This window comes from Ranitomeya imitator, chromosome 2 (assembly GCF_032444005.1).
Source record: "Ranitomeya imitator isolate aRanImi1 chromosome 2, aRanImi1.pri, whole genome shotgun sequence".
In the NCBI taxonomy this organism is placed as follows: Eukaryota; Metazoa; Chordata; class Amphibia; order Anura; family Dendrobatidae; genus Ranitomeya; species Ranitomeya imitator.
Window position 1 is genome coordinate 751588269 of NC_091283.1, and position 15485 is coordinate 751603753.

The 15485-nt window shown below is 43.6% G+C and overlaps 1 protein-coding gene across 8 annotated transcripts in view; it reads right to left on the bottom strand.

Annotated features, from left to right (window-relative positions):
• Positions 1-15485, bottom strand: part of GBF1 (golgi brefeldin A resistant guanine nucleotide exchange factor 1) — a 349375-nt gene that overhangs the window by 15657 nt on the left and 318233 nt on the right. For all 8 annotated transcript variants that reach the window (XM_069753292.1, XM_069753291.1, XM_069753293.1 and 5 more), the window contains 2 exons: positions 5668-5769; positions 2283-2396 (listed from right to left, as the gene is read on the bottom strand). In XM_069753292.1, the coding sequence (XP_069609393.1) occupies positions 2283-2396; positions 5668-5769 (216 nt within the window). The remainder of the gene's footprint in view (positions 1-2282; positions 2397-5667; positions 5770-15485) is intronic.

The window sequence follows — 15485 nt, forward strand, 5'->3', positions numbered from 1 at the left end:
CAACGACCGGGCAGTGCAGGTGGCCGCAATCGCCGGCCTCAGGGAACCTGCTGATGTTTCCCAAGCTCCTTTAAGGAATACCCCCTAAGAGTAGACGTAAGGTCAGGGGCCTCGTCCTCAATTAACTGTTGAATGCAGATGCTGCACAATTTCTTTTTATGTCCATCTGGAAGCGGCTCCGTACAGATGGCACACTCCCTATGTTTGGATTTGGACACAGATTTCCTCCCCTAATAAGGAGAGAGGGAATACAAGGAGGGACAGCTATCAGAAAACGTACTTTCACGAAGCTCACTTACCCATCCCTGCAGCGAATGGTACCGTAATCGGGGGGTCCTCCTTAGCCGGAGATTCCTTACGGCCTGAGGACTTAGTTGATTTCTGAGCCTCTTTGGCTCTACCAGCGCGACTACTGCCACTAGAACGCCGCTGGGAGCTGCTCAAAGGTTGTTCAGGTGACTGCTGCTGCTCACCGCCCAGCTGCGGTGTTCCTTCCAGAGACTCCATTCCAGAAATGGTGGACAGGAACAATGTTGAGGCCTCAGTGCAGCGCTTAAATCCATCCCCCTGGGTATCACCCCCGGATGGGGGTCAGCAGGGCCATTCCTCGGTGCACCGCTGATTGGTACTGCCCCGCTTCCTCAGAGCGCCGGACCCCCCCCCCCGAGGCCAAAATCCCGCCTCCGACACCGGGCGCCGCCATTAGCCGGAATAAGGCGCCACCGCACATGCGCGGCCGCGTCATCGCCCCGCGCCGCACGCCACGTCATCAGGACACGCCCCTTCCGGACGCGGCCGCGGTGCTGAGAGCAGACGCGCCGAACAAGGACGGCAGCGCTCCCCAGCCATCGCAGACCCCAGCGCCAGCAGCGGACCGACCTCGGAGGCTCCAGCAGATGCGCACCATGGGGCCTTACGTTCCAGGTAAACAGCGGCACCCCAGAAGCCAACCCCCCTCTTAGGGCTGCTTCCTCCTGCTGTCACCTACACAGACAGTCCCCCTGCCGTGTGGTGCTTCCATCCTCCTGATCAGGCCGAGGTAGGGGACCCCCGCTACCTGCATCGGCCTGTCAGGAGTGGGATAACTTCTATCTTCGACCCTCTTCTCTGGGCCTGTCTGAAGAGGTTCCACTGTCAGGGACAGGAAACCAACTGGCGGGGGAGCGAGGTGCCGCCCTTTTTATGTCTGAGGTTTCCTGTCCCGGAAGGGCGGATCCCCTCTCTCGTTGTGCTGTCATGGCGACTGAATAAATTCAAGTTTTATTTGACACAAAGAAAAAACAGACAGAACACACTATTAAAAACATTTAAAACTTGTTCCACATTGAACAATCAGTTAGATCCAAATGGCATATAATGGATGACAATCAGTACATATCATAACAAAAAGTGCCCGGCTGTACAATATACTTAAATACAAGAAAAGTCCATAGTTTATACTACCTATTTTTCAATGCACTAGGTTATAATGGAAACCAATCAGAGTGGACTCTGGTAGTGCATAGGGCATAGGCAGCACCTCACAGTATGGTGATAACAATCCAAACCCATACAATGCTAGAACCCAGTGCCCTCATACATATATATATTCCTGTTAGTGTGGGCATCCACATAGAGTCTTATATAGAGGGTGTCCCAGAGCACAGATTACCACATGGATATTCCCTTACACCCTAAGGGTAACAGAAAAACAAGAGGTACACTGCCCGAATAGCGAGTTGGTCATACTCCACCCTATACCGTCTCCAAGTCCACTACCGTCATCATGGTCTTAAGTGCACTGTTACAGTCCGGGCATGATAGCTGGACCCACGCGTTCCGACACACCCTTTGTCTTTCTCAAGGTGGTACTGTCTGATATTAGCTAAATGTGTCTATTTATAGATACCTTAAATTATGTTCATGTTTGGTTATGTTCTGATTGGTTTCCATTATAACCTAGTGCATTGAAAAATAGGTAGTATAAACTACCTAAACCACATAAACTAAAATATACTGATTGTCATCCATTACATGCCATTTGGATCTAACTGATTGTTCAATGTGGAACAAGTTTTAAATGTTTTTAATAGTGTGTTCTGTCGGTTTTTTCTTTGATGTGTCAAATAAAACTTGAATTTTTGTGATTAGCACTTTGCTGTCTCGTGGTTGATCCTACAAGTATATGCATGTACCTGTTTCTTTTTGGTTTCTACCAGATTTTCAGTGTCGCCATCATAGACCACTTATTTGCAATCTGCAGTGAAAAATGCAGGATTTATCATATTATAAGATACACATACCAGTAAGTCACTGGAACCAGCATGCATGTACTTGTCCATAAAGTCTAATATTGTTAACCACAGTGCTGCAAATGTAGTGAGAGACAGTAATGGAGACAAATGCTGCAGGAAGACCTAGGGGAGAAGAGAACAATGGTGACCCGCAACGTATAGAAAAAAGGGTATGGCATCTGAATGCACGGCTAGGGTTAGTTATCAGGTCCATGCCAACTGGTATACAGTACTGATACTAGTACATGGAGTACATGTGAAAGAGACAAAATACATTCTAGCATACTCTAAAAATCATCAGATGTTGTATACAAGCAGAACTCCTCCGCAGGAACATGTATCTACAACTACGATCCAGGTCCCTCTTCTGGAGCAATTTATAAGGAATGCATACAGATCACAGAGGTGAATGGAGATAAAAAATTCCGCCATATGGCATAGTAAAAGTGTACTACAAGAATATTTCATATTGTGTGCAAGAGACCTAAAGGTGGCCATACAATTTCAATAGCCAACATCTGACTGCTATTCCTCCCAGCGTCACCATACCATGTGTATGCTTGGCTCGGGCCACATACAGAATCCATGCCCTTCTGCATGTGAGGATTTAGGGTATGTGCACACGTTGCAGATCTGCAGCTTTTTTTTCCACGCAGAAACGCTGCAGATCTGCAAGTGATTTAGGCTATGTGCACACGTTGCAGATTTTCTGCGGATCAGCAGCGTTTTTTGCGGTGCAAAAACAATGCAGATCCGCAATTGATTTACAGTACAATGTAAATCAATGAGAAAAAAAAGAGCTGTGCACACGTTGCAGAAAATCCGCTGTGGAAATGCTGTGGTTTAAAAGAAGCAGCATGTCACCTATTTTTTGCGAATCTGCAGCGTTTTTGTACCCATTCCATTATAGAAATCCGCAGGGGTAAAAAATGCAGCAAATCCACCAAAAAACGCAGCAAAAACGCACAAAAGACGCTGCGGATCCACACAAAAAACATGCCAAATCCGCAGCTGCGTTTTCTGCCAGGAGAGGCAGAATCCGCACCAGAAATTCCTAAGGCTAATCTGCAACGTGTGCACATAGCCTTACAGTACAATGTAAATCAATGGCGAAAAAAAAATGGTGTGCTAATGGTGCAGAAAAACCTGCACAGAAAACGCAGCAGATTAAAAAAAAAGGACCAAGTCAATTCTTTGTGCAGAACTGCTGGGTTTCTGCACCCACTCCATAATAGTAATCTGCAGTGGTAAAAAAAGGAAGAAATCCGCACAAAAACGTGTGCACATACCAAAAAAAGGTGCAGATTCTGACCTGCGTTTTCTGCCAAGAAATGCAGAATCTGCACAGAAAATTCCACAGTCAAATCTGCAACGTGTGCATATAGCCTTAGACCCCTAAGGGTATGTGCACATATAGATGGAACCTTTGCGGATTTTGCATGTGCACTGCGGATTTTGTTTTCCATAGGTTTACATGGTACTGTAAACTCATGGAAAACAGCTGCGAATCCGCAGCGTCAATCCGCAACGTGTGCATATACCCTAAAGGGATAGTCCAGTCTAGACAGCACATTCTCACTTGCACTACTAGGGAATTCTGAACTAATGGAGGGGATCCTCTAGTCGGCAACTTAGTTTCTTACCCAGTCTTGACAGTGGCTACAAAGAGCGCCTCTTGTCTTAAAGTTGTCCACTACTAGGACAAGCCCTTTCTCATACCCCACGCTTGGTCATTATAAAGTAAAGAAAAGCTTATAGTCACCTCCCTGGGAACGCAACTGCTGACACAGCTGGAACGGCACCAGCACAAGAGCAGAGTATACTTTTTTTTTTTATTTTATCGGCACCAAGCAATTAGATCAAGAAGGGGTTGTCCTAGTAGTAGACAATACCTTTAAAGGACCCGTCCTGTAGGGCAATACACAAACCACCTATTAATTTCAATTGGTATGGTGTAATGCATAATTTTTCTGTGGTGTCGCTACAAACCTACCCAACACGAACTCCAAAAATACCACAATTGCCCCGAGTATCCCATCTGAGGGAAACTTTAAAGGGAACCTGTAATCACGATTTAGTATGTTAAAATAAAGGTATGGCCACAATGGCATAAAAATGCTGATGTAATAGATACCTGTAGGGTAGAAATCCACATCCTGAGTTTTGTTTAATTCACGTTAGCAGTTTTGGTGCAATATCCTCTTTGTGCATTGGGGTGGGCTTATGCATAAGGTGTTTGTCTCAGCCATGGCCCCTCTGCATTTGTACAAACCGCTATTTTGTTTTTTTAAAGATCGCACCAGTGGTCATTTCCTAGTGGTCTTCAGAAAAATGGCGCTGGTAGGGGCGCTTTTGCAGATTGACGTCCGAAAGCATTAATCAAATTAGTGCCGTTGGTGACGCATGTGCATGTTGAGAAATTGGCACGTAATTGAGCCGAGGTCTGAATCTGCGCTTGTGCCGCCACTGGCACCATTTTGCTGTAGACCACTGAGAGATGAATGTGCAAGCGCCGCCAGCAGCATGAATGGCGCTGGCACAAACTATAAAAAGGAGGCTCAACCAAACGCAGAGGGGCCGCAGCAGAGCCAAAAACCCCTAACTACAGTCTAGCTTCGATGCATGTAGAGGATATTGCACCGTAACTTCTAAGATAAATTAAACAAGAATCAGACTGCGGATTTGTTCACTACATTTATCTTTTAAGTCAGTATAAAAGCGCCATTATGGTCATAATTTTATTTTAACATACTAAATTGTGATTGCAGGCTCCCTTCCAACAGTTTAATATCAAGAAACCCTTGTAACCGGTAAGGATTGTCCAACATTATGAACACCTTTAAATTCTTTTCTATGCAAGGAGGTTTGTCCATACAGTTAGCAGCACACACGACTCCACATGCTTTATATTCCAGTAGTAGAGTTGATGCAAATTGATTCACAGCACCTGGTCTATCGTATATGTCAGTAATCTGTGGCTGCTGGACGGAGCCCTGAGAAAAGCCTTCTACTTGCCATCATCTAGGGCTTTTTTGATGAGCTGGCCTGGCACGATGTCACACATACCTCACACCACAGCCATGACTCAAGGTTGGCTACAGAAAGAGCAGTGAATGCTGTCATGTAAGAGATGGTTCTCAGGGCTTCTGGCCATTAGTCACAAATTACTGATGTGGCCGATGTACTAGACCCTTCGAATCAATTTGCATCAACTCTAGCCAGTAGGTATTCACAAATTATGTGCTTTTTTAACTTGACACTTCTATGTATTGTCACTTTACTGGTGCAGTACTTCTACAAGGTCAGCAATGTAAGATATAAAAGCTTTGACATGAAACATATCAGTTCAAGCCCTACTGGTACACAAATTTTACAATTTTATCATCTTACATACTTTAGAAAGCAAAGTAGAGGCTCTCATTCTTGTCTCCTCCATGCCTCCCACATCAGCAGGGCTGATATTCTCTAAAAGCTTAGTTAACAGAGGAAACAGCACCTAAAGAAGACAAACAGAGAAACGGATGAGGGGGAAAAAAACCAACTATCTTTAAAAACTCTGCAGATGTATCATTAGAATGTTGTATTTGTAAAAAAAAAAGTGTCAATAAGAATCTGTCATTTATCAAAAAAGGGCAAAAGTACATATTACAAACCCTGGCTACAGTGTCAACTTATTTAGTGGGGTAACACACGTGCCCATCCACCATCCAGGAAGTCAGGCGCTCCTGAGCAGGGAAGCCTGCAATACCAATCTAAAGGCTAGGTCTGAAGACAGTCCTAAACAAAAATCATATTGGTAAAATACAGTAATCAAGATTGTGAGGGTTCTCCAAGCCCTGAAAATGTTTCATGGACTTACTGTATAAGAACTCAGCTCATATGATAGGAACACTTAACCCCTTTACCTCCCAAAGCTGTTTGCACTTTCATGACCAGGCCAAAATTTACAATTCTGACCACTGTCCCTTTATGAAGTAAAAACTTGAATTGTTTTTTTCGTGACATATTGTACTTCATGATGGTGGTACATTTTTTTTTAATATGACTTGTGTTTGTGAAAAAAATGGAAATTTGGCAAAAATTTTGCAATTTTCAAACTTATTTTTATGCCCATAAATAAGAGTTATATCACACAAAATAGTTAACAAACTAACATTTCCCACATGTCCACATTACATCAGCACAATTTTTGAAACAATTTGTCAGGAAGTTATAAGGGTTAAAAGTTGACCAGTGATTTCACATTTTTACAACGAAATTTACTAAACCATTTTTCTTTAGGGACCAACTCACATTTGAAGTGACTGAGGGGCCTATATGACAGAAAATGCCCAAAAGTGACACCATTCTAAAAATTGCAGACCTCAAGGTGCTCAAAACCACATACAAAAAGTTAATTAACCTTTCAGGTGCTTCACAGGAATTTTTGGAACGTGGAAGGTAAAAAAAATAACATTTAACTTTTTGTCACAAAAATTTTACTTTACACCCAAATTTTTTCATTTTCGCAAGGGTAACATGAAAAAATGGACACCAAAATTTGCTGTGCAATTTCTTCTGAGCATACCTCATGTGGGGGAAAACCACTGTTTGGGCACACAGCAGGGCTCGGAAGGAAAGAAGCGCCATTTGACTTTTTGAATGTAAAATTTGCTGGAATAATTAGCGGACGTCATGTCGCGTTTGGAGAGCCCCTGATGTGCCTAAACAGTGGAAATCCCCCACAAGTGACACCATTTTGGAAACTAGACCCCTGAGGGAACTTGTGTAGATGTGTGGTGAGCACCAAGGTGCTTGACAGAAGTTTACAACATTAAGCTGTGAAGAAAAAAAAAAAAAAAAAAAAAAAAAATAATCATATTTACTCCACAAAAATCTTTTTTTTAGCCCCAAATTTTGCATTTTCAAATACAACAAATCGTAAGGTGCAATTTCCCGATACCCTTGTATCAGGGGAAATTGCACCATAGAATTTGTTGTGCAATTTCTCCTGAGTATGCAGATACCCCATGTGTGGGAGTAACCTACTGTTTGAGCTCATGACGGTGCTCAGAAAAGAAGGAGTGACCTTTGGAACGCAGACTTTGCTGGCATTGTCTGTCGGTGTAATGTCTCGTTTGGAGAGCCCCTGATTTGCCTAAACAGTGAAAACTCCCCACAAATGATACCATTTTGGAAGACAGACCCCCCCTCAAGAAATACTTCTAGATATGTGGTGAGCACCTTGAACCCCAAGCTGCTTCACAGAAGTTTGTAACGTAGAGCCGTGAAAATAAAAACAAAATTAACCCCTTCCCGACCCATGACGCCACGTAGGCGTCATGAAAGTCGGTGCCATTCCGACCCATGACGCCTATGCGGCGTCATGGAAAGATCGCGTCCCTGCAGACCGGGTGAAAGGGTTAACTCCCATTTCACCCGATCTGCAGGGACAGGGGGAGTGGTAGTTTAGCCCAGGGGGGGTGGCTTCACCCCCTCGTGGCTACGATCGCTCTGATTGGCTGTTGAAAGTGAAACTGCCAATCAGAGCGATTTGTAATATTTCACCCATTATAACGGGTGAAATATTACAATCCAGCCATGGCCGATGCTGAAATATCATCGGCCATGGCTGGAAATACTAGTGTGCCCCCACCCCACCCCCCCGATCTGGCCGGTACACTGCTCCGGCTCCCCTCCGTCCAGTGCTCCGCTCCCCCCCGTGCTCGTGCCCGCTCCCCCCGTGCTCCAATCACCCCCCCGTGCTCCAATCACCCCCCCTGCACTCCGATCCACCCCCCCCGTGCTCCGTTCCACCCCCCCGTGCTCCATTCCAGCCCCCCCGTGCTCCGTTCCACGCCCCCCGCGCTCCGTTCCACCCCTCCCGCGCTCCGATTCCCCCCCCCGTGCTCCGATCCCCCCCCCCCCGTGGTCCCCCCCCACCCTATCATACTTACCGATCCAGCCGTGGTCCCGTCCGTCTTCTCCCGGGCGCCGCCATCTTCCAAAATGGCGGGCGCATGCGCAGTGCGCCCGCCGAATCTGCCGGCCGGCAGATTCGTTCCAAAGTGCATTTTGATCACTGAGATATAATCTATCTCAGTGATCAAAATAAAAAAAATAATAAATGACCCCCCCCCCTTTGTCACCCCCATAGGTAGGGACAATAAAAAAATAAAGAATTTTTTTTTTTTCCACTGTTAGAATAGGGTTAGGGTTAGGGGTAGGGTTAGGGTTAGGGGTAGGGTTAGGGTTAGGGGTAGGGTTAGGGGTAGGGGTAGGGTTAGGGGTAGGGTTAGGGGTAGGGCTAGGGGTAGGGTTAGGGTTAGGGCTAGGGTTAGGGTTAGGAATGTGCACACGTATTCTGGTCCTCTGCGGATTTTTCCGCTGCGGATTTGATAAATCCGCAGTGCTAAACCGCTGCGGATTTATGGCGGATTTACCGCGTTTTTTTCTGCGCATTTCACTGCGGTTTTACAATTGCGATTTTCTATTGGAGCAGTTGTAAAACCGCTGCGGAATCCGCACAAAGAAGTGACATGCTGCGGAATGTAAACCGCTGCGTTTCCGTGCAGTTTTTCCGCAGCATGTGTACAGCGATTTTTGTTTCCCATAGGTTTACATTGAACTGTACACTCATGGGAAACTGCTGCGGATCCGCAGCGTTTTCCGCAGCGTGTGCACATACCTTTAGAATTAGGCTATGTGCACACGGTGCGGATTTGGCTGCGGATTCGCAGCAGTGTTCCATCAGGTTTACAGTACCATGTAAACATATGAAAAACCAAATCCGCTGTGCCCATGGTGCAGAAAATACCACGCGGAAACGCTGCGTTGTATTTTCCGCAGCATGTCAATTCTTTGTGCAGATTCCGCAGCGTTTTACACCTGTTCCTCAATAGGAATCCGCAGGTGAAATCCGCACAAAAAACACTGGAAATCCGCGGAAAATCCGCAGGTAAAACACAGTGCCTTTTACCCGCAGATTTTTCAAAAATGGTGCGGAAATATCTCACACGAATCCGCAACGTGGGCACATAGCCTTAGGGTTAGGGTTGGAATTAGGGTTGTGGTTAGGGTTAGGGGTGTGTTGGGGTTAGTGTTGTGGTTAGGGGTGTGTTGGGGTTAGGGTTGTGATTAGGATTATGGCTACAGTTGGGATTAGGGTTAGGGGTGTGTTGGGGTTAGTGTTGGAGGTAGAATTGAGGGGTTACCACTGTTTAGGCACATCAGGGGTCTCCAAACGCAACATGGCGCCACCATTGATTCCAGCCAATCTCGTATTCAAAAAGTCAAATGGTGCTCCCTCACTTCCGAGCCCTGACGTGTGCCCAAACAGTGGTTTACCCCCACATATGGGGTACCAGCATACTCAGGACAAACTGCGCAACAATTACTGGGGTCCAATTTCTCCTGTTACCCTTGTGAATCTAAAAAAATGCTTGCTAAAACATAATTTTTGAGGAAAGAAAAATGATTTTTTATTTTCACGGCTCTGCGTTGTAAACGTCTGTGAAGCACTTGGGGGTTCAAAGTGCTCACCACATATCTAGATAAGTTCCTTGGGGGGTCTAGTTTCTAAAATGGGGTCACTTGTGGGGGGTTTCTACTGTTTAGGCACACCAGGGGCTCTGCAAACGCAACGTGACACCCGCAGACCATTCCATCAAAGTCTGCATTTCAAAAGTCACTACTTCCCTTCTGAGCCCCGACGTGTGCCCAAACAGTGGTTTACCCCCACATATGGGGTATCAGCGTACTCAGGAGAAACTGGACAACAACTTTTGGGGTCCAATTTCTCCTGTAACCCTTGGGAAAATAAAAAATTCTGGGCTAAATAATTATTTTTGAGGAAAGAAAACGTATTTATTATTTTCACGGCTCTGCATTATAAACTTCTATGAAGCACTTGGGGGTTCAAAGTGCTCACCACACATCTAGATAAGTTCCTTTCAGGGTCTAGTTTCCAAAATGGGGTCACTTGTGGGGGGTTTCTACTGTTTAGGCACATCAGGGGCTCTGCAAACGCAACGTGACGCCCGCAGAGCATTCCATCAAAGTCTGCATTTCAAAACGTCACTACTTCAATTCCAAGCCCCGGCATGTGCCCAAACAGTAGTTTACCCCCACATATGGGGTATCACCGTACTCAGGAGAAACTGGACAACAAATATTGGGGTCAAATTTCTCCTGTTACCCTTGGGAAAATTAAAAAATTCTGGGCTAAATAATTATTTTTGAGGAAAGAAAACGTATTTATTATTTTCACGGCTCTGCATTATAAACTTCTATGAAGCACTTGGGGGTTCAAAGTGCTCACCACACATCTAGATAAGTTCCTTTGGGGGTCTAGTTTCCAAAATGGGGTCACTTGTGGGGGGTTTCTACTGTTAAGCCACATCAGGGGCTCTGCAAACGCAACGTGACGCCCACAGAGCATTCCATCAAAGTCTGCATTTCAAAACGTCACTACTTCACTTCCGAGCCCCGGCATGTGCCCAAACAGTGATTTACCCCCACATATGGGGTATCAGCGTACTCAGGAGAAACTGGACAACAACTTTTGGGGTCAAATTTCTCCTGTTACCCTTGGGAAAATAAAAAATTGCAGGCTAAAAGATCATTTTTGAGAAAATAATTTTTTTTTTTTTTCATGGCTCTGCGTTATAAACTTCTGTGAAGCACTTGGGGGTTCAAAGTCCTCACCACACATCTAGATTAGTTCCTTTGGGGGTCTAGTTTCTAAAATGGTGTCATTTCTGGGGGATCTCCAATGTTTAGGCACACAGGGGCTCTCCAAACGTGACATGGTGTCCGCTAATGATTGGAGCTAATTTTCCATTTAAAAAGCCAAATGGCGTGCCATCCCTTCCGAGCCCTGCCGTGCGCCCAAACAGTGGTTTACCCCCACATATGGGGTATCAGCGTACTCAGGACAAACTGGACAACAATATTTGGGGTCCAATTTCTCCTATTATCCTTGGCAAAATAGGAAATTCCAGGCTAAAAAATCATTTTTGAGGAAAGAAAAATTATTTTTTATTTTCATGGCTCTGCGTTATAAACTTCTGTGAAGCACCTGGGGGTTTAAAGTGCTCAATATGCATCTAGATAAGTTCCTTGGGGGGTCTAGTTTCCAAAATGGGGTCACTTGTGGGGGAGCTCCAATGTTTAGGCACACAGGGGCTCTCCAAACGCGACATGGTGTCTGCTAACAATTGGAGCTAATTTTCCATTCAAAAAGTCAAATGGCACGCCTTCTCTTCCGAGCCCTGCCGAGTGCCCAAACAGTGGTTTACCCCCACATATGAGGTATCGGCGTACTCGGGAGAAATTGCCCAACAAATTTTATGATCCATTTTATCCTACTGCCCATGTGAAAATGAGAAAATTGAGGCGAAAAGAATTTTTTTGTGAAAAAAAATTACTTTTTCATTTTTACAGATCAATTTGTGAAGCACCTGAGGGTTTAAAGTGCTCACTAGGCATCTAAATTAGTTCCTTGGGGGGTCTAGTTTCCAAAATGGGGTCACTTGTGGGGGAGCGCCAATGTTTAGGCACACAGGAGCTATCCAAACGCGACATGGTGTCCGCTAACGATGGAAATAATTTTTCATTCAAAAAGTCAAATGGCGCTCCTTCCCTTCCGAGCCTTACCATGTGCCCAAACAGTGGTTTACCTCCACATGTGAGGTATTGGTGTACTCAGGAGAAATTGCCCAACACATTTTAGGATCCATTTTATCCTATTGCCCATGTGAAAATTAAAAAATTGAGGCTAAAAGAATTTTTTTGTGAAAAAAAAGTACTTTTTCATTTTTACGGATCAATTTGTGAAGCACCTGGGGGTTCAAAGTGCTCACTATGCATCTAGATAAGTTCCTTGGGGCGTCTAGTTTCCAAAATGGGGTCACTTGTGGGGGAGCTCCAATTTTTAGGCACACGGGGGCTCTCCAAACGTGACATGGTGTCCGCTAAAGAGTGGAGCCAATTTTTGATTCAAAAAGTCAAATGGCGCTCCTTCCCTTCCAAGCCCTGCCGTGCTCCAAAACAGTGGTTTACCCCCACATATGAGGTATCAGCGTACTCAGGACAAATTGGACAACAACGTTCGTGGTTCAGTTTCTCCTTTTACCATTGGGAAAATAAAAAAATTGTTGCTAAAAGATAATTTTTGTGACTAAAAAGTTAAATGTTCATTTTTTCCTTCCATGTTGCTTCTGCTGCTGTGAAGCACCTGAAGGGTTAATAAACTTCTTGAATGTGGTTTTGAGTACCTTGAGGGGTGCAGTTTTTAGAATGGTGTCACTTTTGGGTATTTTCAGCCATATAGACCCCTCAAACTGACTTCAAATGTGAGGTGGTCCCTAAAAAAAATGGTTTTGTAAATTTCGTTGTAAAAATGACAAATCGCTGGTCGAATTTTAACCCTTATAACTTCCTAACAAAAAAAAATTTTGTTTCCAAAATTGTGCTGATGTAAAGTAAACATGTGGGAAATGTTATTTATTAACTATTTTGTGTCACATATCTCTCTGGTTTAACAGAATAAAAATTCAAAATGTGAAAATTGCGAAATTTTCAAAATTTTCGCCAAATTTCCGTGTTTATCACAAATAAATGCAGAATTTATTGACCTAAATTTACCACTAACATGAAGCCCAATATGTCACGAAAAAACAATCTCAGAACCGCTAGGATCCGTTGAAGCGTTCCTGAGTTATTACCTCATAAAGGGACACTGGTCAGAATTGCAAAAAACGGCAAGGTCTTTAAGGTCAAAATAGGCTGGGTCTTGAAGGGGTTAAATCACATTTTTTTTCCCCACAAAAATGTCATTTTAGTCCCATTTTGTTTTAATTTTCACAAGGATAGGAGAAAATGGACCCCCAAATTTGTTGAGCAATTTCTCCTCAGTAGGCCAAAACCTCATATGTGGTTGAAAACTACTTTTGAGGTACAGTGCAAAGCTCAGAAGGGAAGAAGCACCATATTGGAGTTCACATTTTGCGGGACTGGTTTGAGCATGCCATGTCACATTGGCAGAGCCCCTGATGTACCAGAACAGCAGAACCCCCCCATAAGAGATCCCATTTTACAAACTACACCTCTCAATGAATTCATATAGGGGTGCAGTGATCATATTGACACCACAGGTGGGTCACAGAACTTTAAACCATTGGGAAAAATTGAAGAAAAAATAATTATATTTTTACCCTCAAAATTTTGTTTTAGCCCCAGATTTTACTTTTTCACACTGGGAAATGGGTAAAAATGGCACCATAATATGACCCACAATTTCTGCTGAATGTAGAAATACACCATATGTGGCTGTACAGTATTGCTTAGCCATACGGCGAGACTTGGGAGGGATGGAGCACTATCGGCAAATAGCAATCCGTCCCTCCTGAGTCTCGCCATGTGGTTAAGCAGTACTGTTATACAGGAACCATCCTGGAGCGCAGAATTTTCTATAATTGTTTGTGGACTCCATAAACAGAGTTTTTAAGTGCTAGAAGAGCAGAATCCTCTGAGTGACCCCATTTTGGAAATTATACCCCTATGGGAATTTATCTACAGGTGTCGTGAAGATTTTGACTCCATGGGTGTTTTACAGAAACATAAAGCAGTGGATGTTGCAGAGTGAAAATTGCAAACTACCATTGTGGTGATCAATACCTTTGTAGTGCCCGTACATTGTGCCTAGCTCATGCACCTGTAAATTAGGCAGGCTCTCATCGCTACAAAAATGCCAAACATATGGCCACTAAATGTGGAATAACCACTTAATGGCCGAGCCAATTTTGACGTTAATGACCAAGCCAAATTTTACAATTCTGACCAGTGTCACTTTATAAGGTTACTCGTAACTCCGGAACGGTTCAACGTATCCCACTTTTTTTTCGTGACATTGTACTTCATGATAGTTTTAACATTTTACAAATTTCTTTGATATGATTTGCATTTATTTATAAAAAAATGGAAATTTGGCAAAAATTTAGAAAATTTAGCAATTTTCAAACTTTTAATTTTTATGCCCTTAAACCATAGAGTTATGCCACACAAAATAGTTAATAAACATTTCCAATTTTTTTTGTGTTAGGACGTTTAAGGGTTAAAATTTGTCCAGCGATTTCACCTTTTTCCAACAAAATGTACAAATTATTATTTTTTAGGGACCACCTCACACTTGAAGTAACTTTGAGGGGTTTTTATGAAAGAAAACTCCCAAAAGTGACACTATTCTAAAAGCCGAACACCTCCAGGTGTTCAAAATCACATTCAAGAAGTTTATTAACCCTTCAGGTGCTTCACAGAAACCGAAGCAATGTGTAAGCAAAAATTAACACAAAAAATTTACTTTAGACCCAAACTTTTGATTTTTACAAGGGTAATAGGAGAAAATGGACCCCAAAATTTGTTGTGCAATTTCTCTTGAATACGCCGATACCTTATTTGTTCGGGAAATCTACCGTTTGGGCGCACAGCAGGGAAGGAGCACCTTTTGACTTTGTAAAATTTGCTGGAATAATAAGTGGACACCATGTTGCGCTTGGAGAGTCCCTGATGTGCCTAAACAATGAAAACCCCCCCCATAAGTGACCCCATTTTGAAAATTACACCCATCAATGATTTTATCCAGGGTATATTGATCATTTTGAACCCACAGTTATGACAGTTTGATAACATTAGGTCGTCATATTGAATATGTTATTATTGTTGAGTTAAGTTCCTCCAGTTAGCATCAGGAGCTCCGGTGACATGCTTGAGTCCCTGCCCCGCATGTTTCGAGGCTGTTAGACACCCTATATAATTATGTGGGTATCCGTGATTCAGTATGCATACCCGATCACCCAACGCACACTCAAGTAGCAAGCACTTGCGCTCAACACTAGCCACAACATTTTTATTTTTTTTTTTCAAAAGTAAAAAAATTACAAACAATTCAAACCCCAACCCTAACAAAAGCATAACCCCAACTGCAAAGAATGGAAAAAAATTAAGAAAAAAATTATTTTACCATTTTTATCTAACTAAGGGGGTGACATGGGGTTTTGATTTACTTTTTTTTTTTTATCACTGTGATAGGATCTATCACAGAGATCAAAAGGAACCAATAGGCAAAACTGAGCATGCACCCGCCATTTTTTCTTATTTCCAGGAAGAGAACGCCGGGCCGTGGGATGGCGGAGGTACCGGTAAGCATCAACTTTCTCTCTCTTGTGACATGTA